General features: G+C 43.3%; 1 protein-coding gene across 9 annotated transcripts in view; it reads left to right on the top strand.

The window, feature by feature from the left end:
* NEDD4L (NEDD4 like E3 ubiquitin protein ligase) overlaps positions 1 to 27,061 on the top strand; it is a 299,087-nt gene that overhangs the window by 223,454 nt on the left and 48,572 nt on the right. For 7 of the 9 annotated variants that reach the window (XM_031441829.2, XM_064480368.1, XM_064480373.1 and 4 more), the window contains 8 exons: positions 3,474 to 3,524; positions 11,155 to 11,216; positions 11,388 to 11,490; positions 13,100 to 13,266; positions 18,326 to 18,458; positions 19,427 to 19,603; positions 21,761 to 21,835; positions 23,470 to 23,529. In XM_031441829.2, the coding sequence (XP_031297689.1) occupies positions 3,474 to 3,524; positions 11,155 to 11,216; positions 11,388 to 11,490; positions 13,100 to 13,266; positions 18,326 to 18,458; positions 19,427 to 19,603; positions 21,761 to 21,835; positions 23,470 to 23,529 (828 nt within the window). The remainder of the gene's footprint in view (positions 1 to 3,473; positions 3,525 to 11,154; positions 11,217 to 11,387; positions 11,491 to 13,099; positions 13,267 to 18,325; positions 18,459 to 19,426; positions 19,604 to 21,760; positions 21,836 to 23,469; positions 23,530 to 27,061) is intronic. The other 2 variants (XM_064480367.1, XM_064480372.1) reach the window with 1 other exon arrangement.

Consider the following 27,061-nt stretch of genomic DNA (forward strand, 5'->3'; position numbering starts at 1 on the left):
GACAGCTAAGCCTGGTGTCCACTTCAGTGCTGGCAGCGCCGGCCCTGTGTCCACAATGGGAAATGCCCAGGGGCTTTGTTAGGGTTTCACTGGAGCTGCTGTGGTAGCCCCCAGGCTTCGAGCTCCAGTGGCATTCACACATACCTCTGCAGGACCGCGGCACATGCCTGTCCCTTCCCTTCTTATTTAAAAGGGAACAGTTACTTTAAGGGGGAGGAAAGGGTGGTCTTGAATATAGTTAATCATCATTTGGAGCCCAAACTCTGAGAGAGATGGGGCTTGGTGTGTTTATTTCACTTTTGCAGCGATGGAATACAGATGTTTGTCTCACCTTCTGTGACACATTTCAAGGGTTCCATTTTGTATCGTCATTACATTGGGAAAATATTTGATGGCCTGTCAGAAGCGAACACTTAAAATTGTGTTACCAACCTTCACGTTTTCAGCCTCTAGAATAGTGTGACAGGTAATCGAGGTTGAAAGTGACAGAATTTACCACTTAAAAATAAACACAAGAAATGCCAGTATGCACTGCATGTGTCAAAACTAATTTGGTTTCTGTAAGCTCTTAGGGTTAACAGGATGCTTGATGGAAATAATTTTGTAATGAAAATTATTTAAAATGGTGAGTGCATTTTTATAACACTGGTGCAAGACGTCATCCTGTGGCAGTGATGACCGAAGGATGCTGTGATGGCCTCAGACCTTGTCTCTCCAGGGCCCACATCCACACACCCACGTGTCCTTGAAACATTCCTGCTTCTCATTTTGGCGTAAAGGCCACCAGTAGGTTCCCTACTAGGTCTCTTCTGTGATAATGAAAACATTTAACACCGGTGTAGTGTCATTAACGTAAGTATTTTGCATTGCCTGAAATGTCTGTAGCTTTGGCAACAGTGGGATGTTTTGAAACCTGGATCTCACCAACATGTTCCCTTGACTGGTGAATCACTTGTTTAAGCCAATTCCTCTTGACCATGTGCTGTTCTATACACTTGATCCCTATTTTATTTTTAAGATGACTTTGTTACAGTCACCCTTGATGTAAACCAGAAAATAAGAGCCTTCTATTTAATGGTGAGATGGCTTCATCTTCATCTGTTTGAGAATTGTTTTTTAGATGTATTGAGGAAGCTTGCTAAGGCACAAGTGGAGCTGCCTGGCTTTGCAGCAAGTGCCATGGGGATCCAGTAAACTGCTCCTTTGGGGAAAGAAGCAGACACGGAACAGGAGGTTCTGTTAAAGATAATATCCCAGATGGCATTTTAACAGAACCTCCCTCCCCCCAAAGTCTCATCAACTGTGCTGTCATCAGGGTCCCTTCTCATCCACACTGTTTGTAGCCAACATCCCAGTGAGAAGCCCACAGCTGGTGCACAGCCATGCTTTGCTGCCTCATTGAGGTGCGGGGACAGAGTGTTAGTTAAGAGCCCAGGCTCTGGAACCAGTCTCCCCAGATAGGAAGTGCTCTGGTCTCTAGGTTCCCCATCTGTAAAATGGGCGTAACAATCGTGCCCACCTCCTACAGTTGCTGTGAGGATTCCATGTGGCCTTGGCACAGCACCTGCTTTGCTGCTGTAGCCCTGAGTGGCAGGTGCCTGTCCCTTGGTTCGGATGGTGAACTCATCTGATCAGTTTAGAACTCTGACGTCTCCCTAGCAAAACAGCACGGGCTCGTGGATGTTTTGTGAATTTTCATTAAAAGACACTTACGTTGACAGTTGATGGGTAGCCTTTCAGAGGTATCAGGTTATGAAACAGCTTCCAGCTTCCAGTGAGATTGTCTCCTTTGATGGTTGCATCCCTGTGTCCTTTTCCTTCACAGCATCTGCACCAGTGGCAGGAGGGGAGAGGGGACAGATGGAGACGCCTCACCACTCACATTAGGTAGAGACACAACTTATGGTCGGCAGTCAAACGTTTCTGCGTTTTTGAAAGTAGAATTAACTGACATTTACACTGGCTTTATAATTATAGTTAAACCAGCCAAATTCAGAACAGGACTGCTCCCTAACTCTTTGGATGGTGAAGATGTCTACTTGTTCTGGACCTTTTGCCGGCTGTTTCTTGTTGAGATAGACAGCATTTATTGGCCCCTTAGGGCCTGTGCTAGACGAGGTATCTCCATGATGGACTGAGGCACATACAGGTGGGAAAACAAAAGACCGAAGAGTCTCAGTGGAAAGACGGGGATGAGTCTCATGCTTCGTGCACACTCAGCCCACGGTAACTTTGATTTTTCATTGTCCGTCATGTATTGTTTAGAGGAAACGGATAGCTTCCTAGTTAAACAAATTTTTTTTAATTACCTAAAAGGAAATCCTAAGCCTGAAGTGGATCATTTCAGTAAATTTCATTCACATTTACCTGCTGCGCTGTTTAAATGCAAGAAGAGAATTTTTTTTTCAAGTACATTTGAAAAGCGTGTTTTATAACTTAGAAATTTTCACAATTGAACCAGTAAAGAGTGAAAATAGGAGCCCAGGATTCAGGGTTAGGAGGTCTGGATTCTCTTTGGGGTTCTCCTGAACTGAAGCCAGCGGTGGGACAGGTCTGATGAGGTCTAAAGAACTTCACCGCTAACAGGCGTGAAGTTGGGATGTGCCAGAAGCAGCTGTGTGCTGCTTACGGGGGTAACGAGTCACTGTGCCCCTTCCCAGTCACTCAGTGGGTCATCTAAAAGGCAGAGCCAAGCTGTCCTACAGCAGGACGTAGCGTCAGCCTGACCTGCTGGACCCCCTGTGCTCCAGGCCAGCGACCCCCAAACCTGACTTGACTCAGTGAGTCCCAGAGTCTGAAAGGGGCTTGGGAGCCTCTCCACGTGGATTTCATTTCTGACTCTTAAGTCAGAGAGACACATGCTGTGTGGTGGATGGAGAGAGGAAGAGGCACAGAGTGTCCAGAGTTAACCGGGAACTCACCCATGAACTTGGATTCTGAAACAGTACACTTACTCAACTGAACGGTCAGGGCCGTTTTTTAGTGATAAGTAATTTATAAGATATGTTAATAACTAAACTCTATACTCTGTCCCAGGACTCTCAGACCTCAGGAGCTCTTTCGTTTACAGCACTTGATCAATAAATATTTGTTAAAATGCTCCCAACCTTTGTTTACTGTCTTCTCTTTAAATTGGGCCAGCGGTGCCCCCAAACCCTCTGTGGTCCCAGGTGTCCCTTCCCCAACTGAGCGCGTGCTCCCCAGGCCCAAGAGAGGATCTGTCTCCACTCCGCGGAGGAGTAGACGCCCTGCAGAGTCTCGGGCGGCTGCAGATCAGGTGCGGGAGGCCTGGGGCACACGGTCTCCGAGGTGACGGCTGTCTGGGCTTCACCTGGGTCTTCTGCCTTCAGCCCAGCCCTGCTGCGCTCCCGTGTCAGGCCCGGACCTTTGTCTCTGTTTGTAAAGAAACATGCTTAAGAATGCTGACACTCAGCTGATAGATGGAAGCATTAACTCTTCTCTCTTCTCAACAGACGCGAGACGACTTCCTGGGCCAGGTGGACATACCGCTTAGTCATCTCCCGGTAAGAACGGTTACCTGCTTTATATTTACAGTGAGTGCTGTGAGCAGCAGTTTCTGCTTGTCTGCACTTGGGTGTATTTTCAGGGTAGTATCTCCTCGGCGTGAACACGGCAGACAGAGAAGGCTGAGATGGAGAGCGTGCGCTCTGACCCTGTCCCTTTCTAGTGGGTAGGAGACAGCGTCATTGTAAAAATCACGGGCATCTGAACCTTCCAGGCAGGACTGGCAGTGTCACCAGCTGCTTTCTCTTCCGCTCTTTAGCTCGTTTTCCTTTGTCACTTCATACGAAACAGCTACCTTCTTCTGTCAAACCCCTCCTCTTTGTCACTGGAATGTCCTTGCTTTCAAGTTCATCCTTTGGGTCTAAGCAGATGTCTGTCCCTTTTGTCTGGAATGGCACATGCTGCCTCTCCAGGGCTACGTCCCCACTAGCCAGTGTTTCCCAGGCTTTGTGTATGGCTTTCTCAGTCGGCACGGAGACAAAAGAAAAGGCGCTGTGGTTCTGAGTGAACTTGTCAGCTGGAAACACCCACTCCGGCTTCAGAACCTGCCGCGGAAGCATGTGTGGTGTCGCTCCCATTCCTCTCTGTCCACACGAGAAGCCAGACGGTTGGGACTGTTGACCATGACCGAGCTTGAAGGTGACTCCCCTTGGTGAGGGGAGATGATCTCGTGTTCCAGCCCTGGGCCCTTCCGGCATCACTAAGTGACTTAAGTAGCACCTGAGAGGGGATAAGTCAAATGTTTCTGCCTTCCAAGAGCATTTTATTATTGCTTTAATGCTTTATGCGCACCAACAGCATAGTCTATAAAGTAAAATGAGTTAAACCACCTCGTGTGAGCCTCCTGCCATGTGGGAACTGTAGCTGCTACCCAGTGTCAGAGACCGAGATAGACGGGCTGCACCCGGGAGGCGGTGAGAGCTGCTGTGAGGAATGTGACGCACTTACTCTCATTTACTCAGGGGAGCTATTAAGGAAGAAAGACTTCAAGCATGTTCCCTTCCAAATGATTAAAATATTTTTGTTTGTTTCTCTATAAAAACCTGAAGCTCCAAGCTGCTTGTGGAAGGTGCACAGGAGACTGAGTCCATAGGCCATCAGAAGCCCGGCTGTTCTTTTGAAGTCGCACTGAGAGCGTAGGGATGTCTCAGGCTTGGTGCTGAAAGACTGTCCACAGGTTTCTCCACCAGTGGGGCTTCTGTTCATGCTGCGCAGGTTGAAGCTGTAACCTCCCCGTGTTTTTAGACAATGTCGGTTGGTTGGTCAGTTCTTTCCTGGGTGTCCCCAGCCACCCTTTTCCCTAACATAAAAACCGTATCACAGTCAAGGCAAATTACGTCCTGATGTTCTCTAAGAGGTATGAGCGAAATTTTCAAACAACTTGCTCCAGCAGTCCCCTGTTTGAGTGATTGCGTGCAGACTGGTTTGGAAAAGTTGAGTGGGACTCCCAGAGAACAGAAGAATGCTGCTCTTCAGAAACCAAGTCAGTAGAGAGAATATTTTAGCTGCAGATTTGGACTAGACCAAGGCTCTGGACTAGACCAGCCGGTTCAAGAGTGGAACAGTGCAAGCCCAGAGAGGAATGAGTACTTTCATGGGAGCTGAGCCAGCGGAGTAAAGGAGCCTCCCAGTTTTGAACTTGTCCCAGGGTGAGCTTACACCGGAGTGCCATGTCTCCTTAAAATTGGTGGGCTTTGTGGAGCCCACTGGAGTCCCAGAGATGGACCGCAAAGGGAGAGGTGGAAGTGCAGTCTTTATCCTCTAAGTGGTAGCAGATCCCAGCCAGCATGTTCTGAGTGGACATGGCTCTGGTCCGACGATTTCAGGTGCTCTCATGATACATTTGATCATATGTGTAGGACACTCATGGGAAAATTGCACAGTTGGTTTTGTATGATAACACAAGGATGGGCATGTACAATGGATGTTAGCCTTTGAATATACTTTGTAGGATAAGTAATGGATGCTCTTTTCCTGGTGGCTTTGTGACCACTGTCAAGGCAGATTGTGTCTGTATGGCCTCTGGATTCAGTGTTCGTCAAAATCATCACATTTTAGATAAGGAACTTAGGAAAATTGTCTTATTTCATGAGATACTGTCACATAGAGTGGTTATGTGGCGGTGAAGTTGCCACTGCCAACCGACCCAAGCCTTCTCAAGGTTTGCGGAATGGCATTGAGTATTTGGTCTCAATTAATTTTATACAACCCCACTAGCTGATAGAGAATTTACTCTTAAACATATGTTTGATGACAGACATTCTGAGTCGGTGAAGCCAGTTCATCGTGTGGCTTTGCAGGGCCACCATAACAATAGCCACAGGTGGTAGTTGAGCATTTGAAATGTGGCTAATGTGACTGAGGAACTGAAGATATTTTATTTCATTTTGATTAATTAAAGTTTATATTTAAAAAGCCACCTTTGGCAAATGGCTCCATATTGGATGGCTCCAGTGAGATCAGACCAGAGTTCCCTGGCTTAGGTGAAAAATATATAATTCTGGATTCCCTTTCCTCCAGTATTTAGAAGGAACAGGGTGGGGTGATTCCCAAACCAAGTTTTACTTGGTGATTTTTTCATTCAGCATTTTTCCCCTACTTGAGGCTGTTTCTCTGTAGTTCTACATGTTTCATATACCAGGAATATTTAATTTAAATAATAAGAAAAGGCTCAGAAATTTGGAATCATAGAAATTTAAGATAAAGGAGAAGTAATCTTCTGTTACTATTTTTAAAATTACTTATTAGCAAAATGCCTAATTGTTTTCACCTCCATGTTGACATGTAAACACACTTACAAGGCATTTTAAGCTTATCTTGTTGCCCCAAGAGAGCATGAGCCTTGAGTCTGTTAGAAAAGAATCATCTGTGCCTTGATTCTGGCCTAAGAAGTTGCCAGCATTTGAATGAAGCTCTTTTCTAAATCAGGAGCTTGATGGAGAAGATTCAAGACCACAAAAGTAAAGTTAATGTAATCTCTCATGATTGTTAGGAAGTTATTTTTAATAATTTAAATACTCTATTTTGTGGGGGGGGTTGTGTGTGCACTTTTGGAAAAAATAGTTGAGACTTGGTAATTGGGGTTCGCTCAAGAACCATATCCCCTTGCTGAAATTCTCAAAGCCTTTCTTATGGTGCAGGTGCTAGTGGATATTGGCATTTGCAGTGTAACACCGTGCTTTTAAATTCTTGGGAACTGGTCTCCTAAGCTGTGCATTCCCTGACCCTGAGAAACCTACCAGGAAGTCTAGAGGATCAGGATGAACCTCCCTCTGGTTTGGGAGCAGACCCTTCATGGATGCACGTGCAGAGTTACCAGTGCTTTGGCATCTCCGACCGCTGCACATGGGGAAGAGGGGTGGGGGTGGTCCTCCTCAGCTCACTGCCCAGTGTTGGGTTCCTGGATAATTAATTAGGTGCCCTGCAGGGCCCTGTGGGCCATTGTGTCAGCCCAGGTTGGGGTTTTGCCAGGGAGACGAGTGAAGGAGGCCACTTGAAAGAGAGAGAAGGGTCAGGGAGGACTGTGTGGCGCTGGGGTGCACTCCACGTGTCCAGAATCCCTGCCTCCATTGTCAGCCACAGTGGCCCCAGGGCAGTGTCAGCTCTGTTGTTGTCCCTTAAACAGGAAGGAGTAAAGAGTGATAAGGAGAAAGAAAACAAACGTCTTTTCCCCTCTTTGATCATGGATTCCTCAGTGCTTTATCAGGTGCTTCCAGATGAAAGGAAATAGTTTTAGAATTGTCATTCACTTTCATTCTTGGCTCTTGGACCAATTTTCTTTGTGGAAGAAAAAAAAGGACAGGAAATAGGACCCAAGGAGTTTAGAATGGTAGGGACCTCTATTTCCTTTGCTTCTATGCCAAATGTGCCACTCATCTTTAATATTTTTTCCGTTTTATTTATTTTTGAGCATAGGGGTGAGTAAATGAAGAGAGAGGAGTGGGGAAGTGTAAATAAAGTTAGCGGTCTGACCTTCCGTGCAGATCTGAGAATTAAGAAAACATAGATTCATATTCACAGAAGTTTCCAAATGTCAGGCTTTAAAAGATCTCTCAAGAGTAATTGTCTCTGAACTTGGAGATGGCCAGGTTGCCTTGGTAACCTTAATAAGTTAGTAATCTTCTCTAGGCATCTGTTTTCTTACCTATAAAATGAGGGCATAGATGATACCGAGCTTCCATCTAGCTCTGTGAACTGGCGTCTTAGCTGCCTCGCAGTGTTCGCTCAGCAGAGGCGTGGCGACCATGACAACACAGGTGTTACCTGGGAGACTGGGGCAGCGTGACACACTGGAGGCTGGTGGAGGAGGTGGGAGACTGTATTTTAGGAAGGTAGCGCTACCTGCCTGATGTCTGTTCTGCAGCTGAAACAGAGCTCTTCTATTTCATTCTTTTACAAGGCGGCACCAGAAGTAAACTTAGCCGTGGCTGTCCTATTCTTACTGACTTCAAAAAAAAAAAAACTATCATTTTTACATCTATTTGTTAAATTATGTGTATCATTGCCCAGAAGTTCATATAATATTTTGACTTGTCTTTAATAATTACTTAGAGACAAAAAATAACTCCAAGACTTGTATTAACAATAGAATGCCGTTTCTGGCAGGTGTTTGCCGTTTATGCCTCTGAAATTTTTCTGGCTTCTTCCATTAGTTCTGTCTCCCCTGCCCTTTGAGCCCTCAGCACACTCACCCCTACCCAGATGCCAAATCTCTGTATCTGTGGGAAACACACTGGGGTAGAGAGTTATTTTTAAAACATTAATTTCTTCTATTTCAATTAAGTGCCACTCGAGGCAACCAGAGTTAACTTGAATCTCAGTTTTCCTACAGTGCGGCATTTTCAGGGTAGTGGTGAGATTATTTGGTGCCTTAATTGTACTTGAATGTAACTCAGTGACGAACACCCTTGTTGTAATTACGGGTGATACCAGGGGACTGGTTCCCTCTCACATGTAGAGTTCAGGATCAGAGCTTAGAGGGACTTTAGAGACCATGCATCCACCCCCTGTATTTTCCAGGTGAGGGCACCGGGCCCAGAGAGGGAGGTAACTTGCCCAGTGACCAGCAGGCTGACCAGACCTTGGGTGGCCAGCACTGATCTGCAGCACAGTCAAGGGCCACAGAGTGGAGGATCTCAGCCTAAGGCTTGGGTCCTTTCAGTGGCTGCGGCCCTGTTTTGAGTCTAGGGTCCTGATGAGGCCATTCCCTTCCACTTGCCCACAGAGTCATTTATCTCACTATGTGTATGTTAGAGTGGCTGCAGTTCTATTGAAAGCAACTGATCTTTTTGGGATGAAATCGCTGTGTAAGCAAAAGATTTTCTCTTGAATGCTCATGGCCGGGGACGGGAGGCAGCAACATCTGTTTTGGCCAACAGTACTGTTAGGATTAATCTCTTTGGGATGGCTTTCCACCAGGAGCACTCTCAGTGCTGTCCTGGGAGCCTCCCCTGGGCTCTTCTCCAGGGACTAGGATCACGCAGGACCTGACTGGTGCCACAAAGAATCCTGTTGTTACCTACAAGATCACCATCTTGTTCACGCTGGAGAATTTCCAGAGGTGAATTTTTATTTTTTAATGCCTTGCCTTTATTGCGGAGCATTAAGTGGGCAGTACTCACAAGTGAAATGAAAATGTAGAATTGGCCGATGATTATAGGGGCCAACATTCATTAAGCGTGCCAGGAACCCTCGTGAGGATTGGATATGCACCAACCCAGTGGATCTGGTTTAATCGTCAAAACAACTCTGTGAATAAGATTGTGTTACTGCCCCACTGGGTAGATGAGGACACTGAGGCACAGAGAGGTAAGGAACTTGTCCTTGGCCATGTGGCCCTGTAAGTAACAAAGCCAGGACCCAGACCTAGGACGTCTGCCTCTTGATCTGCATGGTGTTTGTCACTTAAGCTTTGCAGCGTATGGACAATTCCATTTTCAGAGTCCCTGCGAGCTCTGTGATTTTTCTTTCGAACTTTGCTGCCTTAGGGAGAACAGTCTAGAGACCATATTTGACTTTCTTGAGTGATAGTGACTTTTTGTGGCTCGGTAGTTTACCGTAGATCACATGGATTAATCAGCTACTTGTACAGGTGCTTACGTTGTGACAGGCAGTGCTCTTGGCACCAAGAATACAATGAGCGGTGAGCAAATCCAAGTCTCGGATGTCATGAGGTTAATATTCTAGATGTGATGGATGATAAACCAGTAAATAAGTAAATGAACAAGATAATTTCAGATAGTGAAAGGGGAGAAGGTAAATCAGGATATTGTGATAGAGGCAGATAAAGGGAGGCTGATGGTGGCGATTTAGGGTGCAGCGTCTGAGGATGCCACCTGGGATCTCAGTGATCTCAGATCTGGACGGCAAAGTGGAGCCCACCGTGGCCGTCTGGAGCCAGAGCTGTCCAGCAGAACGGCCTGCGAGGGCAGGGCTAGATGTGATGTTCACACAGGACAGATGAGGTCAGGACGGCTGGAGTAAGGGGTGGATGGAGAGGCTGGTTCACAGTGAGGCTGTGGGTAATTAAGAACCAGATCATGATTTAACCTTGTAGGTCCATAGGAAAGAATTTTCAGCATATTAAAAGCAGAGCAGGAAGCTATCAAGATTTTAAAGAAGAGGGGAGGATATATATTGCTCAGTGGTAGAGTGCGTGCTTAGTATGCACGAGGTCCTGAGTTCAGTCCCCAGTACTTCCATGTATATTATTTAAAATAAACAAACAAACAAACTTTACCCCCCCCCCGCCAAAAAAAGAGTTTAAAGCAGGGGATGATAAAAACAGATAATGTTTCAAATATAAATGCACACACATGTACCCCTCTGATATATAGTAAATCGTTTTGCTGTGGTTTGTCTCTTGCTACAAAAGTAAATATTTTAAATTGTGTTTAATTAAAGAGTCGAGGTAGTTGAAGTTTTACTATGTATATAGTATTTTAAAATTGATGAAATAGTAGCATTTATTTTTCCAATTTTCTGCTTGCTTTGACCAACTGATTTTGCACAATGAGATGAATACTGACTGCTTTTAAAATGAGTAAATATCACAGTTACATTCATAGCTTTATGGGATAAACACCAGAAAAAGGCTGATTGATGATGGCACTAGAAGAGTCTCTGTGGTGGAGACAAGCTTTCAGTGATCTCAGGCTGATGACATGTTATTTTAATGTTAAAAGTAAAGTAAAATTGCCTTCTCAGATTAATCTTGCATACTTTCCTATTAACTGCATCTTTAGGTTTCTTGAATCACAGGGACAAGCAGGCACCAGTGACCACTGGTTCTCCGAAGTTAATCAGCAGTGTGAGATTGAAGCCTGCACCCAGCAGTTAGAAATTACACTTGGCAGTGTTGACTATAATTTTGACATTTGTCTAAGGCTGAGGTCGGCTCCTAGAAGCAGATGTTGATAGTGACATCTAGTGGATCTTGAGTAGATCAAGTTCGGTGACCTTTAAAATGTGTAATTAATTGACAAGTCCTGGTTGAGAAACCAACGCCCATTTTCAGCAGGCCCACGTCCTGAAACATGAAAACGTAGTTCTCTGTGATCCAGATCCGGGTGGGTGTATCTGAAACACGAAACCATCAGGAGCATTGAAACTTGCTTTTCCTTCCTTTAGACAGAAGACCCAACGATGGAGCGACCCTACACGTTTAAGGATTTTCTCCTCAGACCAAGAAGGTGAGCCTTTGGGAGGCAGGCGTCCTTTGTGCTTTGGCTGTTGGTTTTCTCTGAGGAAGATTTCAACTTTTCTTGTCCTATTTTCATCTTTATAAAAAGCCATAAATGTGAACCATCATCAAGACATAACCAAGTCACATTCTCTGTAACCGGTTTTCTTCCATCATGCAGTCATAAATCTCGAGTTAAGGGATTTTTGCGATTGAAAATGGCCTACATGCCCAAAAACGGAGGTCAAGACGAAGAAAGCAGCGAGCAGAGGGATGAAATGGAGGTAAGCTCCTGGGTTGCAGGCCGCCGTCTGTTTTCCTTGCCTGAGGGCATGTTGATACTTTACTTCAATGCTTTATAATTTAAGGAAATAAAAGTTGATAAAGCCTAAATATAAAGAGACTTATTTGTGTCCGTGAATCTGCATTGTTGATAGACCTACTGATGTGTGTGTTTTCAGCAAAGAAGTTTTTATTTTATGTTACAATGCTCACAACTGAAGAGTTTTCTCTGTTTGGAATGCTATGCCTCTGTTTTATTAGCAGCCCCGCCACCATGTGAAATTCTCCCCACATATTTAATTCTATTATATCTTTGGACTTACAGCTCTTTTGCAAATTCCTTTTAGCCCTTGGAATTGCTTCAAAGTGGAGAAAATGATCTAGAGAATCTTTTCCAAGTTCCTTACTCATTTGGCCCACAGGTGATGGCGTGCATGAGAAGAGCTCTCCCCTAGAAATGCCATTTTGGAATTAGCTGTCCAGAGGAATTTTCTTTCGTTCCCTCCTGGCTGGGCCACCTTTTAACTTCCTGGCCACATACCTGAACCATGGGTCACGTTGTACCTGCAGCCGATGCTTCGGACAGTGCTGTTTTAGACTCATTCTCGCAGTGTTCCATTTACAAGTCTCCGCTTACAGGACCTCTCTCTGGCTTATTTGCACATCTGTTTGCAGCTGTTGCGTATACATGATGTGTGGATAATGCGTTGTGGGCCAGTGAACCGAACCCCCTCAGACCACGAGGTCATATTTGCAGGCAGTACTTCACGTGTGAGCTTTCATCTCTCCGTGAGAGGACTGAAGTGGGGGATCGGCAGTTGCGAATGTTAAGATTTCATAAGCGCATCCACGGATTTTCATCTCCAATCCAAGGATTTTTTTGTTGTTGTTTTTACATTCTTCCAGCCTTCCAACTGCAGTCACCAGTGAATTGCTTAATTTTCCAGTGACTTTACTAGGGGATGTTAGGAAGGAATACTTAATGCTGAAAATATGTGTTGCAAAAAAGTGCCTCTAACACTGGTACCACGAAGCCGGTTGATGTGGCAATGGGGATGGCGAAGCAGCCTCCGGGCCTCTTCTGGCTCCGAGATTGTTCTCCACGCAGGGGCAGCTTGCCGGCCTCCTTGCAGAGCCGTGGGCCTCGGACCGCTCCGGCCGTGGGTTCTCTTAGGACACACATGCGGGCGGCTCATCTTCCCTGCTCCCTTTTACCTTCGGAGGTGCTGAAAAGCCGACAGCTGTAGCCTGACCCATATCGTTGGCATGGCTTTGTGCAGCCCCGGAGGCCTTCAGGTCAGAATAACAAACATGAAATATGGCAAGAGTCTAATGTGACTTAGGTAACGTGACAGGCCGTACAGCTCCCGGTCCGCGTCGCGCCCTGCAGTGCAGTCATCCTAGGAGGCAGTGCGGCTCATTGGCCAATTGCTCAGAATATTTTTGAGACTCTCCTAGAATTGACTGTTTTGGCCCTCTTTGGAGAATTTCTTTAAATGTGGCACACGAAGCCGCTGCCAGAGCCGGAGGCCACAGGATGCACGGTGAGCATCTTCTCACGTCTGGGGAGCCAGCCTCCTGACCTCCCTTCCCTCTGATTCTGTCCCACAGCCTGGCTGGGAAGTTGTGGACTCAAATGACTCGGCTTCTCAGCACCAAGAGGAACTGCCGCCCCCTCCTCTGCCCCCTGGCTGGGAGGAGAAAGTGGACAACTTGGGTCGTACTTACTACGTCAACCACAACAACCGGACCACTCAGTGGCACCGACCCAGCCTGATGTGAGTACCACTGAGGGGCAGAACCCGGCCTCCAGCTCTGCAGTCAGGGGCCAGCGTGGTAGCTTTCTGAATTTTTATTCCCTTTAATTATTTGATTTGGAAACTCTCACAAAAACTTTTTTTTTCCTTTTTGGGAAATTTTTATATCTTCCCCTTGATATAATTAGAAATGCATACAAGGGTTACGAACTCACAATTAGTAATTACTGTTTATTCTGATCCCTCACCAGCCTCAGGGATACAGTGAATTGATTGTTTTCTTCACTTGGCAATTTTTGGTTTGATGATAGCAAATAAATACTAGTTAAACCTCAACTTTGTAAAAAAAGGATTTGAAGCAGCCTATTTTTAAATGATACTATACAGGCAAGACCTAAAACTATTAGTATGCAATAAAAGGCAAAAACAAAATATTAAAGATAAAAAAGGAAAAATTATCCTAGCAATCATGAGCTCCCTAGCAGCCAAGACAAGGAGCTAATTTATCAATAAATTGTCTAATTTTCAATATGTAATGAAAGCAAGTATATTATTAGGTGAGATAATTTTTTTCTTTAACCCAGACTCTGAAGGAAATTTGCTAATAATGGTTTTTAAACAAGTGTTATTAGCAATGTGATAGATGGTGTTCGTCAGTAACCGTTTTATTTTTAGAAATTACAAAGATAGTCTGCATGGAACTGTGAGGTGGAAAAGGTGGCTAAGAAGTCTAGTGCAGATCCTGTTTGATTTAGAGAAGAAGCTTGCAGAATCTGCAACAATGCCTGGACAGTCCTTCCTAAGCCCTTCAGTGGCTTCCCGTGAATATGAGCCGTCCTTCGTCAGCTTCGGACCGCCCAGCCTTCTCAGCAGTTCGTTGTTCCGGGACAGCATGAATATCCCAACATCCAGATGGTGTTGAACTCTTCTTTGCTGTCATTTTTTTCCATAGAAATGTAAATGGGAATGGTTTAATTGATTCTTTTAATTTCTTTATTTCCCTTTGAATTAATGACCATAGCTATTAAAACCATTATAAGCCATTTGACTATGCTAACTATTTGTAGTTAAAAAAATTAATAATAACCACCTTGGGCTTGGTTATATGTAGCGATCAGAGGAATCCTGGTAGCAGTACCCTAAGCAAAGTACCATTATCTACCTTTGCTTAAAGTCATAGGAAAGGAGTGCCTGAGAATAGCACTCTATGAGGACCACAGTGTCATGTGACCTCTGTTTTTTAAAAAAAGTGACCAATAGAGCTCACAAAGAAAGACTTAGGGCCCACATGTATATGGAGAATGTTCACCTTCATAAGTAATTCTGCAGACTAAAGTCTATGTGGGGAATGCGTGAAGACAGCTGCCACTTCCTCTCCTCACAGGGCTGTGAAGCGCGACCGAGGGAATTCCTGAGAGAGTACTTCACGTGTTTCCTAAACATACGACCTTCAGTGTCCTGAAGAACTAAACCAAAAGAAAAGATATAACTTGTCTATAAAATACTGGCTCAGCAGTCATGCAGAAGCAGCGTGGGGAAAATGTGGTTCTTAATCCAAGTTCAGGTTCACATAGTTTAGGGAGAAGTCAGTGGCGGCATGACTGTCCCCATCAGTGAGAGGGCTGAGGCAGGAAGGACATCAGCAGAGCTCTGGGTGGAATTTGCAGGGAGCCCTCTTTCCACCAGGTATGACTTCTAGAAAGAAAAAGTTAGATGAGGGAAAGGGGGTCAGTTTCCACAGTAACCCATTCATTCTTTCTGAACTGTTTTGAGAATTGGGGTTTTTTTCTCCTTAACTTTATTTGGCTTGACCAGAAGCCTTCAAGCCTTCCGGATTATTTTAAAGTACTGTTTTAATTCAAAAAAATTTTTTTTCGTATTTCAGTTTTCCCAGAATACTGCAAGCACTCTTTGGGGGAGGGAAACTGATAATTAAGAAGTATCTTTATTAAAAGGCGATATCTGAGGAAATCAGTTAGTGAATCAATTATCACCTGCTAAGCAGAGACTTAAGACTCTCCTGGAGACTGTCATTTCCTACAGTTTGCTGCAGACTTGTGCCCCGAACTTCAACCCTGGAAAAACCCTCATTGATATCCCATTGGCCTTAGACTGCTCTTACAAGGTCCCCTCACCCTGCCTCTTGCCACCCACAGTCCCCTTGATCGAGCATAGCTGCTTTCTGATGACTTTTTCTTCTTCTTGACCCTCTGGATCTGCTAATCCCTTATCCCCCCCAAAACAAAACTGGAAGGTGCCCCTTCCCCTGGCAACGTTCAGATGTCAGCCTAATATCGCTTCCTCTGGGAGAACCGGACTTCTGTTCAGGTCTCTCTGGAAGCCCTGTGCCTTCCTGTCATGACCCCAGAGCACATGATACACTTACTACCTGTATGAGCAGGGACTGCGTTTCCTTATTCACAGATCAGCCCCTCGCACCTGGCACAAGGTAGGCGCTCAGCAAAATACCTTTTAATGGAATAAGTAACAACAAAAGAATCACTTCCAAAAGTGGTTATAGGCACACAGTTTAGGGAACTGCCCAGGCCTGGATGTAGAACTTTAGAACAGAAAGTGACCTTTGAAGACTCCTGAGCCCTCTGATGTTGGATGGTGGCTTTTAAAATGCCTCTAATTTTAGATTTGTCCTTACCCATTTAAATGTAAACTAAACTTTTTATTGTAAAAAGCACATGTTTAAAACATGGTGAAGGGATTGCATTAAGACTATAAATGAAGATGACCTTGTTAAACTCAGGCACTTAATTTAACTCTTTTTAGTCCTTCTGTAAAACACTTGGTACATCTTCTCCTGTCTTGGCAGTAATTTAATCATACCTACGTAACTCAGGTCATCCTTAGTCACTAAGGTTATGTGAGTGTAGGTGATCGGCTACACTGATCTTAATTGGCACTAAATTTGATAAATTTATGGTTTTTCCTGTCTTTATTAATTTGTGTATTACCCATGAAAGTCAAATGAATATATGTGTGAAATTAATGACTGAGGAAAATTGAAATAGCCATTTCTTAAATTTTTTCCCTGCCCCCAATGAAATGTTTTTCTGTTTTTATTTGCTCAGACATATTTTTAAATGTTCATCTTCCCAGTAGTGACATTTAAACGTCCTGTCAATTTCAGCATCCCTCTCATTCAGTTGCTTAATTAAACATTGTGTGAACATTTTCATTTTATCACTAAAGACCATAAAATCCCAGGGTTGGAATTTCAAAATCAGGGATATCTTTCTTCTGTATGCTGTTTAGTTGTTTCTGGTTCACACTGATTACTAGTTATTTGAGCATGCCGGTTAAGGAAGATTAGCATAATTGATTTTTAAATGCCCCTTTTAAAAAAAATAAATTCCTCCAGAATAATGGAATTTTCTATGCTTCTAAGAGATAGTGGATGCAGACATAGTAATATTAAAACCTTATTCTTTTCAATCTCCCTGAAGTACCCATAACAGTCAAGTATGTGTTACGACCTGAAACATAGCATGCAAACATTAGTCACTCGATGTTGACTGAGTAAATGTCATTTCAAGTGAAGATTTGAAATTTTTTGAAACTTATTTATACTATATTTTAAAGTAAGGCCAGACATTATGAAGTAAAATTGAATTGAATATTATCTAAAAATCACTGCAGCAGTGTAAAATCACAATGATAATATTACATTTTCTAACATATCCAGGAGAGTATTATTTTTTTATCATTCTGTTTTGGTGGTTTCAGAAATTATGGTAGTATACTTGTGTGTCCCTTGATTTTAATTATTTTCTCTATGGCCTTAATTATGTCTTTTTTTTTCTGACGGTCCCTCTGTTTAATGTACTATTTTTAGTTAGTTATAGTTTAATTTAACTATAAAATATGCAGAATATATATTTCTTTAAGAGTTCAAAAGTTTGTATATTGGGTGTGTAGGTACAGTAAAACATTATTAATTCAGATTTTAATAGTAAGAACTATCATTTTAATGTAGATTAAATAGAAGTTAGCCTTCATACTACTCCTTTACCAATAAAGTTAAAAAAAGGGAAGATTTTGGTGGAAATATTTTAACTTTCGTGAAAACTGGCCTTAAAGTTTGTCATCTGTTTATTTGCAGACAGTGTTGCTTGTTGTAGACTGTTCACTGTTACAGGGCCCCACTATTATGGCTCTTTTTCTGGGACATATTATAAGTTAGTATGATACTGCTTTAGGATGTTCTAAGACCTATGTTTTAGGAAGAATCTATAATAAGGTCCCTTGATTAATACTGGATTTCAATTAGTCTGAAATAATGTTTTCAAATATTTGGAAATAGCAACTTGCAACATCATTTTTGTTAACTGAATATGATATCTTACTGAAAGAGCTGGTAAGCTTTTTCTCTGAAAAACATTTTGACATTTAAACTTCTGCTCTAATAAGCCTCCAAGTAGTATTTCTCCCAAAGGAGAATTGCCTGTAATTTACTGCAAAAGTTTTCAAGATGAATCAACGCTTTCAGATCCTGAATTAAGAGAGTTTACGTGACAAAAAAAGAAAGTACAAAATTGCAGTGTTCTTCAAGTCCCCGTTGATTTGGGAGGTTATTGCCTGATGTTTATATTGTGTGAACTTTAGAAAGGAGTTTAACGGGGAGAAATCAGTGTCTGAGTCTGAGATTTTTGTCAGAATTAGAGCCCCGGCAGCCGGAAGAGGTCTTGCTGGGTCGGGAGCACTTCCCTCTAGACCCCAGCTTTTTTTTTTTTTTTTTTTAAACACTTTTTATTGATTTATAATCATTTTACAATGTTGTAGACCCCAGCTTTGAGTTTGTACTATTTGTAATGTATTGGTTAATTGTTGACTGATGCATTCATTGAAAAGCTGTATTTATTTCAATGAAACGAACCTGGAAGTATACTCTGTCCAAGAGATGGTAGAAGATTCTGCTGTTTACTGGCCAGCTACTTGTCAGTGTTTAACCTAAGAGCCTGGACGTTTTAGTAGGTGTCGGTCCCCTGGGGAGTCTTGGACTGGTGTCGAAGGACCAGTTATCAATTCTGGTTCTCCTGTCCCCCCCCTCCTCACCCCGCGCCCCCAGGGACGTGTCCTCCGAGTCCGACAGCAACATCCGGCAGATCAACCAGGAGGCGGCACACCGGCGCTTCCGCTCCCGCCGGCACATCAGCGAGGACCTGGAGCCGGAGGCCGGCGAGGGCGGAGACGGCCCCGAGGTAGGTACCCAGGCCCCGCGCTGCCTCCAACTCCCTGAAGCTCTCCGCCTGTCCGTTTTCTCCTGGTTGATCCTGTGTCCTTATTTCTCATCTCCGTAAATGCTGACTGAAAAGAAAAGATCATGGTCTCATAGCTAATTGATAACCATCAGGGTATTTAGAAATTAATTGAGAAAGTGCTTATAAAAGCTGTATGTGATGACCGCATATCTGTATCATTACAAAAGGGAACAGTTATTTTTAGTATAGCAATCTTAAGGTATGTTCACTTTATGCTTTATTTCCCCCCCTCCCCAGTCTAACCATATCTTAAGTGGCAATGTGGTTATCATCTGTGAGCAATTGAAGGGGCCCTGTCACCTGTCTTGGTATCAAATACAAGCTTTTACTGAGTAGTTTTGACATCATGAAAGAGATTTATTACCAAGAAAATACAAATTGGGGTGAATAGAAATGTCTGCGATTTTCCCTTTAAATATTTATGGTAAATTACTGGAGAAAAAAATATATATATAAACTGAACAACAAATTAGCAATTATCATAACTTCCATGCTACTGGAACAACTCTATTTACCTCCTAGAATCCGTTCTTTTTAGACATTGCATTAGGAAGATCATTCACAAGATGTTCCAGTGATCAGAAGTGGAAAAGCAAAATGAACGATTCCATAATAAATTGACTGAGTTACTTTATATGTGTGTTTAGTTATAGCTTATAGCATCTCTGCTGTTTTTGTTGAGTTCTCAGCAGAGTAAAAGAAAATCCGTGAAAATCATAAGTGAATTCCTGAGGGTATCTTTGAAGCCATGTATATAGTTACAAGTGCTAGAAGCAAGCCACTGCCCAGAGAGGTGCTTTTACAGAGGGGGTGAGAAAATGTGGGTAAGAGTTATAGTGGTTATTATTGGGGCGGGATGAGAGGGTCCCTTGTTCTAGCATTTACCACAGTGTCTCATTCCTTGATAGCCCTGGGAGACCATCTCAGAAGAAGCGAATGTCAGTGGGGACTCCCTCAGTCTGGCGCTGCCCCCACCACCAGCCTCGCCCGTGTCTCGGACCAGCCCTCAGGAGCTGTCTGAGGAGCTGAGCAGGAGACTTCAGATCACTCCCGACTCCAATGGGGAGCAGTTTGGTTCTTTGATTGTAAGTAACAGTCTTGTTTGAATGAGAAATTGAGCAAGTATTTTGTCTTTTTTTGTTGTTGCTTTAAGAGAACCTTGTTTGCAGATAATGACAAGGTCTTCCAGCTTTCAGATAACTCTGACATTTCCCAGAGTTCCTCCTTCCCTAGGAGAAGCAGGATTATACCAAAATTAGCTCAAGCAGGTGAAAATCTTTGATTCGTAAGGAACTCAAGTCTATGACTTCTGTATTATCAGCTTTAACCTTGTAGGACTTCTTTTCTCAATCAAGGGCTCATAAATAGTACCTTCCTCACAGAGGTGGTGTTTCACACTGGGACCTAGGAGACGTTGGGCCTCCTGTAAGTCACGCTCTGCATGCTGTATCATTCTCGTCTCACAGATGAAGGCGTGCTCTTTAAGTGGCCTATTCAAGACAGGGTTAGAATGCGCCATAGAAGACATCTCCTAAGCCCCGGGATGGATCCTAAAGAAAGGTTGTGAAATTCCGGCGCTGACATCAGAGTAGCATTTGAACTTGGGTTCTCAACCATCAGGGAAATTTGTTCTAGATTCTTCAGTCGGGGGGTGGCTAAGACCCAAAGAGAAGCAGCAGCATCAGCCATGGAGACCTGTGTTTGACAATACAAAACCGTGCAGAAAAAAATCCTTAGAAAATTGCTATTTGTGCATAACATTGAGAAGCAAGGCAGTCTCAGTGTGTCTTGAGAAACCTAACTTACAGATGTACCATAGTAAATGATGGTAGTCACGCCACTGAAAATGGCATCCTAGAAAAATAGTCTGAGTGCAGCCATATCGGATGTAGATGGATAGGAGGACTGCATAAAATGTAAGAGCAAGTAAGTACTCATGAAATTGTTACCCCTTCAGTTATGTGTTTTTATTTTAAAAGACACCACTGGCCTATATCACATGTTGCAGTGATTACTCAGTTAACATGCTTTTATATTAAAAATTGTGAATGTTTTTCAGAAAGAGAAATACCACTGAGATGAAAATTTAGTATTAAAGGGTCAGGGGAAAAAAGTTTGCATATATGGGATATTTGAATTGATTTAAAAAAAACTTGCTATGGAAACAACATAAGCAATGAAGCCATATATTTAAAACCTATAAAATGAAGTAAATACTGCAAAACCCATTGCAATGGTCTACCTTTAGTCCACAAAGTGAAAAACTGTGATTTTATGCACTATTGATACGACTTCAGCATCTCTAGTTATTTGTATAGGAAGCTTCTGCGTTTAATTATTCCAGGCTCATAGAATACCTTTAAGATCCAAGTGCAAGCGTCAGAATTACTTTAAGGTCGTATTGAGTCTGATGCAACTATTAAATAATAGTGCCTAGGAAAGAGAAGAGAATCTTCTCCAGTGTTGCTTGTCAGGGTCACTATATTCAAGGAAAGCAGCATGAACTTTAACTAAAGAATGAGTCCTTCATGCTCACCATTGTGGAAAGACTTAAAAAGCCCCCCAACCAGGACCACACAGTCTGTCTTTGACTTTACCCCATTTTACTTACCATTGTAAAATTTTAAAAATGAGAAGATGCTACCAACTTGTCCCATGTACAAACCTGTTGCTAAAAAAACAAAAATGTTTCATAACCATGTCAGTTATCTCTTCCTCTATTCACATTTCACTAAAATTTACCCAGAGGTTGCTTCTCAAAGCAGAACACAGGACTTCTAGCTTCTTATTTTCATTCTTAGAGCAGCACTCTCGAGAATTACCTTATGTTGAGTCCCTGTGCCTGTTTTGGCCTCCCTCTCTTATTTTTCTGTTAGTTCTATCCTTGTCTGCTTAAAACACTTTAGAATGACAATGAAAGATACTTGACTCCTTAAAGGATTACTCCCATTATTCGGAAAAGATGGTGTTTCATTTAATTACCTTCTGATATCAAACAGCAGTGAATAGGCTTGAGTGATGTAGTTTTTAAACCAGTGAAACTCGTTTCTTAGAGTGTGTTTATTTTCCCTTTCTTTTCTTTTCTTTCTTTTTTTCTTTCTTTTTGTATTGCAGTACAGTCAGTTACAATGTGTCAGTCTGGTGTACAGCACAACGTCCCAGTCACGCATGTACATACATAGATTCATTGTCATGTTCAGAGTACACGTTCTTGATGCTCTGTGTCCTTTCCTCCCCTTCAGCAAAGGGAGCCCTCCTCGCGGTTGAGGTCCTGCAGTGTCACCGACGCGGTCACAGAGCAAGCTCATCTACCACCGGTAACCCACGCTCATTTCCAGTCATCAGTGGGCTCCTCGGGCTTTTACATAAAATCATCCGGGCTACTGAGGAAGAGTTTTTCCTGTGCCAAATCCATTTACCATATACATGCGGCATTAAAGTTTCCTAGCAAATTGCCCAAGGAGAGTGGATTTCCAATACAAAGACTTACTATTGCCACCAAAGTCTCTGAAATGCTCAAAACTTTATTGCCTCACTTTTTCCATCCAAATTCATACCAATTCTGATGTGCTTACTTGACCTAAACCAAAGCCTACATTAATAATTCCTTATTTAAAAAGTCATTTAGTCTCTCAGGCTGTGCTTGAGTGACTGCATCTCAGGAACATAGGAAGAACTCTTCCGGGCGGGCAGCAAGAACTCCTTTCCACTGCTGACGGCCTAGGCTCTTAACCCACAAAGCCTCTGTACCTTCTCCTCAAAGGCAGCTCTGTTGACTCAAGAGTTGGCTCTAATTTGTTCCCAGTCTCCCACAGTTTTCATAACTAGCTGCAAATACGAACATGTAAAGGATGTTTGATAACACAGGACATAAATAAAAATGAATATTCAGATTGGAAGGCAAACCAGAACTGCCACGGGAGATGTTTGGTGGGCACATTGAAAATAAATTTTACGTAAATTTATTTCTTGTTTTTTGGAGGAGAAAATATTACATGGTTTGAGCGTATTGAACTTGACATTTGACCTTGACTAGTTTTTTATTATTATTATTATGACAAATCCTCAAGCATTTTTAGCGCTGATACTATTGCTGTATATGAAATTGAAGGGAAAAAAGATTGCACTTTGAGTTTTTGCAGTCGCAGTGTCTTCCCTTTCATGTACATTTTAGCCTAACTTCAGAGGATTTTTTCCCCCCTAGGTTTTAGTCTTTCATGTTTACAGAATGAATTAATGAGTACATTAGTCAACTGAGTAATCAGCGTAAATGATTCAGTTGTGGCGTACATCGAAAGGGCTGGTTGGTCAGAAGCTTGACGGGAGCATCCTTTCTGGGATGGTTGCAGTACAGGCCTCCCCGCACAACAGAGCAATCAGCTATGATGGACCAGTGGGATCCGCTCCAAACTGATGATTCTGTGATTTTCCTTGATGAATTAATGGCACTTCCTCTCCCTTTCAAAATCAATGTCAATTTTATTTGCCAAAAGAGCTCACTTCCCCAAAACTGATGATTCCTCCCTCTTTCCTTGCGCTTCATGAAGCTGTGAACCCACTGATCACCAGTGGCCTTACTTGAATTTTGAGTTTGGCGGATTTGAAAATCCGCTGATTATTTAACAGTGGAGCACAACTGTAGTGTTTTCCGGTTTGGGTTTTTGTTTTGTTTTGTTTTTTTAAGACGACATCTCACATTGTTGAGGTTGTCAGTTCCTTGTTTACCCACATCGGGGCTGCAGTCTGAGCCTCCTCTGGGCCGGAGGGTGGTCGTGCTCTTCTTGTGCTTCTGGTCATCAGTGGTTGTTCAACTTTCTTTGGACCGGGTAGTCTCAGAGATTCAGATTCACGTCACCTGCCTTACTGGCTGCAGCAGCACTGATTCCTCGTGCCGTGAGCTGTGGGTGGTCTTCCTGAGTGCATTTCACTGATGTCAGTTATTGTTTAACAGCCCAGTGCCCCAACTAGGAGAGCACGTTCATCAACTGTCACGGGTGGTGAGGAGCCAACGGTAATGATGCCCCTTGATCAGAATTAATGGCAAAACTGTGGGTTGGTTTTAAGATTTTGTGTAATGGTGAATATACTCCTTTTTTGGTGTTTTTGTTTTCGTTCCGTTTTGTTTTCATAAGACCTGCTTCTTTGTGCCACAGAGCTGCACATGTTTTTTATTTCACATTGGTCAGAGGTACTGGGTAAAACGGCAAATTTTAGTCTTAATGTAGTTTTATGAGGAATACTGTCAAGCTTTGGTCGTGCATTTAACCTGAACACTGTAGAATCTATTTCTGCCTCTTAGTGTTTGTACCTCCTGATAAGCTTTTCCCATGGGGTAGAGTGCTCGGGTGAAATACTTTGGTTGGAGGAGAGTCAAGGAAGCCACAGGAATTGTGTGCAGTTGCACATGTGGATTTCCGGTTGTACATTTCCTGTACCACGTTTCAGATGCTGGCTTAGATTTTCTGTATCACAGGCATGAACCAGTGACTTTTCTCTGCTACCAGGGGCTGTAGTCACAGGTTCATAGGTATGAACAAGTGTTCATATAATTGGAACAAGGAGGGCGTATAATGAAGAAATCGAAAAGATGCAGGAAAAAATGGTGTTTTATTCTTATTACTCATTATTTTAAATAATTTCTAGTATTCAGGCTTGTAGGTAATGTGGATTTGCCTGTATATTTTAATTGCTTGTTTTCTCCCTAATCCCTAAAGACTTATTAGCTTAAAGTCTATGCTTTGAGCTGCTGTAGCTATGAAGAACTTTCCTTATTGTTTCACCTTTGTTATGTTTGTTATAACTGCTTATTACTCGAGAACACCTTTCAATACATATGTGATTGCTGATTTTCTGTAGGATGTTTATTTAAAGGAAGAATTTAGTTTATATTGTTGGAATTTACTGCTCAGCATAGTATACTGGAGAATCAAAGTGGCTGTCAGCAAAACTCAGCCCCGTTTAAGGTATTTGAGCTGCAGTGATTGATGTAGAAGGTACATGCTGGATGGGTCAAGTTCAGCCTCCAGTAGAATTCAAGAAATTTCAAACGAGCTGGCATATTTCCTACTATGTGCTAGTAATTTCCACGGGAGTGGATCCGCGAGGTAGACAAGGTCACTTCATGAAATAATTTTAATAGAATACAGTGCTGATGAGCATCCACTATCATCCATTTTTGCATTTTATGGGTCTTGGCACCTGCCATCGATATTGGGGTGTCATGATAGCTGAAGAGATTAAATGACAGGATAAACTGAATTACGATCGCCCTGGGCTCCGTGGTCAGAGTTACCTGGCAGGGCAAAGTGACCGTCCGGATGAGCTCCCTGTAGTCCTGCCAGACTTTTTCTTCTTGCCTGTTCTCTCCCCTCCCCCAGCAGTGAATTAAGAAGATGAGTTGGATTTTGTCCTCTATTTTTAAAGACTGGGGAGCAGTAGCTCCTAAATGTTTTGCGAGCTCTCATGCTTCCTATGTACCTAGTGATTGTTCGGCTGGAATAAGCCAGCTTGTTTTACGGCTACATTAGAAATGATCGCATCTATCTCTTTTGCACCCTCACCGTCCCTTGTCACAAATACCCTTATTTTGCTTTTCCAATATGTGTTTTTCCCCTCTTTTACACCTTCTCCCTGTCAACCCCACACTGTGTCCTGGGGCTTCCCTGGGACACATCATCCCTGTCCTTCCTTTGTGCTCTCATGGACGTATGTGTGGATTCATGCACACGCGCGTGCGCACACACACACACACACACACACACACACACAGAAATGGGATCTCATATACATATTACTTGTCAGCTAGATATTACTCCCTTGTGGTCATTGCTCTGGGACATGTTAATCACTGCATAATACTCAGTGATGGGAATGCACCACAGTGTATGCGATTTTCCCACAGGGATGAACATTCAGCCCCCACCCCTTTGGCAGTGCTCACCATGTTGCATTAACCATCCTGGTATTTCTCTCTCCATGGTGGGGCTTTTATTTCTGTTGCATAATGAACAAGCCCTGATTCTCACCTGCAGAGCCACAACCCTTTGACTTAGGACGGATAAATACACGCTGGTGTCTGTTTCCAGCTGGCTACGCAGGAGCCCTCTCTGTGAGAGAAAATGAGTGGGATTAACACGGTTTGGGGGTTTTTCTGTGTACCCCCTAATAATACACTGGGGTAACGGTGTGGCAGGGTCTGAGTGAATCTTGCAGAATCTGTGATAGTGCCAAGCTGTTTATCATCTTTAAAAGCATTTTGCAACTTTTACAGCTTCAACATAGTTAAGTTCTTCATTTTAACGAGCTTGTGTGAAGCTGGAGCAAAGTGGCTACTTGGCATCGTGAAACACGATGGTAGATTCAGGCAAAAAGCTGTGAAATGTCTGAGTAAGCCGACCCGCAGTTTTTCACTTGACTCCTGATGAACCAGCTTGTTTCTGGAGGTGGCGTGGGGCGCACGTGTGCAGGGACACGTCCACGGGCACCCGAGGTGCAGGCTGCTGGCGGCCCTGGGGCTGGGTGGCCGCGGGTCTGTCCACACAAGCTGATCCCGCCTCCTCCCAGCTGCGGGAGGCGGGAGGCCGGGCTTTGAGTCACCAGGGGAGTCAGCAGCACAGGTTGCTCTCCACGGTCATTTGGAAAGAAACCTACAGAGAAATGTTTTAATAACACCATCTCACATAAATGCAACTAGATTATAGGTTGCCAGTTCAGTTCTCAACAGAAGGTAGAATGGATGTTTTAATCACTTTTGGTGTTCTCTGTGACGCTCCTGGTTTTCCATAAACTGATTGGACCTATTTAACCGTGGGTCTGGGAAAGTAACCCGGTCGCTGTAGTGCTGTGCTGGAAGGCACACAGCTTTAGAATTCAGTTCTGAGATTATCCATGACACATCCCAGTTATTTTAGTTTATTAATCTCCTCATAAATATCCTTTCCAGGGATACTATCCTTAAGGTTTCCAGAAGGCAGTCTTTTGGGGGCACATCTAATTGCCTCTCCCAAAAATAACAGGGAGGAGGAAAAGTGGCAAATTCCATTCAGATTCCATTCAGCCAAAACATTTTTGGTCATCATATAAACAACAGTAGGCCAAGACTTGACAGCATGTACTTCGCCAGAAGTACTGATTGACCACCCACTTAGGTTACAACTTGGGTTCTGACTTAGGTCAGCAGTCTGGTGCTCTAGTGCCCAGAGCAGAAGGAGCCTGGAAATAGCGCTTTTGTATTGGTGCCACAGCTAGAGAAGGCGGGCAGGAAGAGCTGTAGGCAGATGCGTCTGTCTTTAATACTCACAGAAGGATCAAGCCTGCATGTTGACATTTCTTCCCCTCTCGGGGGACCCCCACAACTCAACCCAGGACGCTGTGTGGGCAGAAATCTTGAAATTACCCTTATGGGACCTTGGGGACTTTGTCTGGAGTAACATCAAGGAAATAGTTGCAGTTTTAGCATAAAGTTGTCTTGCAAGTAATCTTGCCCTGCTGGGTAAACGTGTTTTAGAAATAACCAATAAGGCAGCTGCTTCAAGGCCTCAGGT

Source organism: Camelus dromedarius, chromosome 28 (assembly GCF_036321535.1).
Source record: "Camelus dromedarius isolate mCamDro1 chromosome 28, mCamDro1.pat, whole genome shotgun sequence".
NCBI classification, from domain to species: domain Eukaryota; kingdom Metazoa; phylum Chordata; class Mammalia; order Artiodactyla; family Camelidae; genus Camelus; species Camelus dromedarius.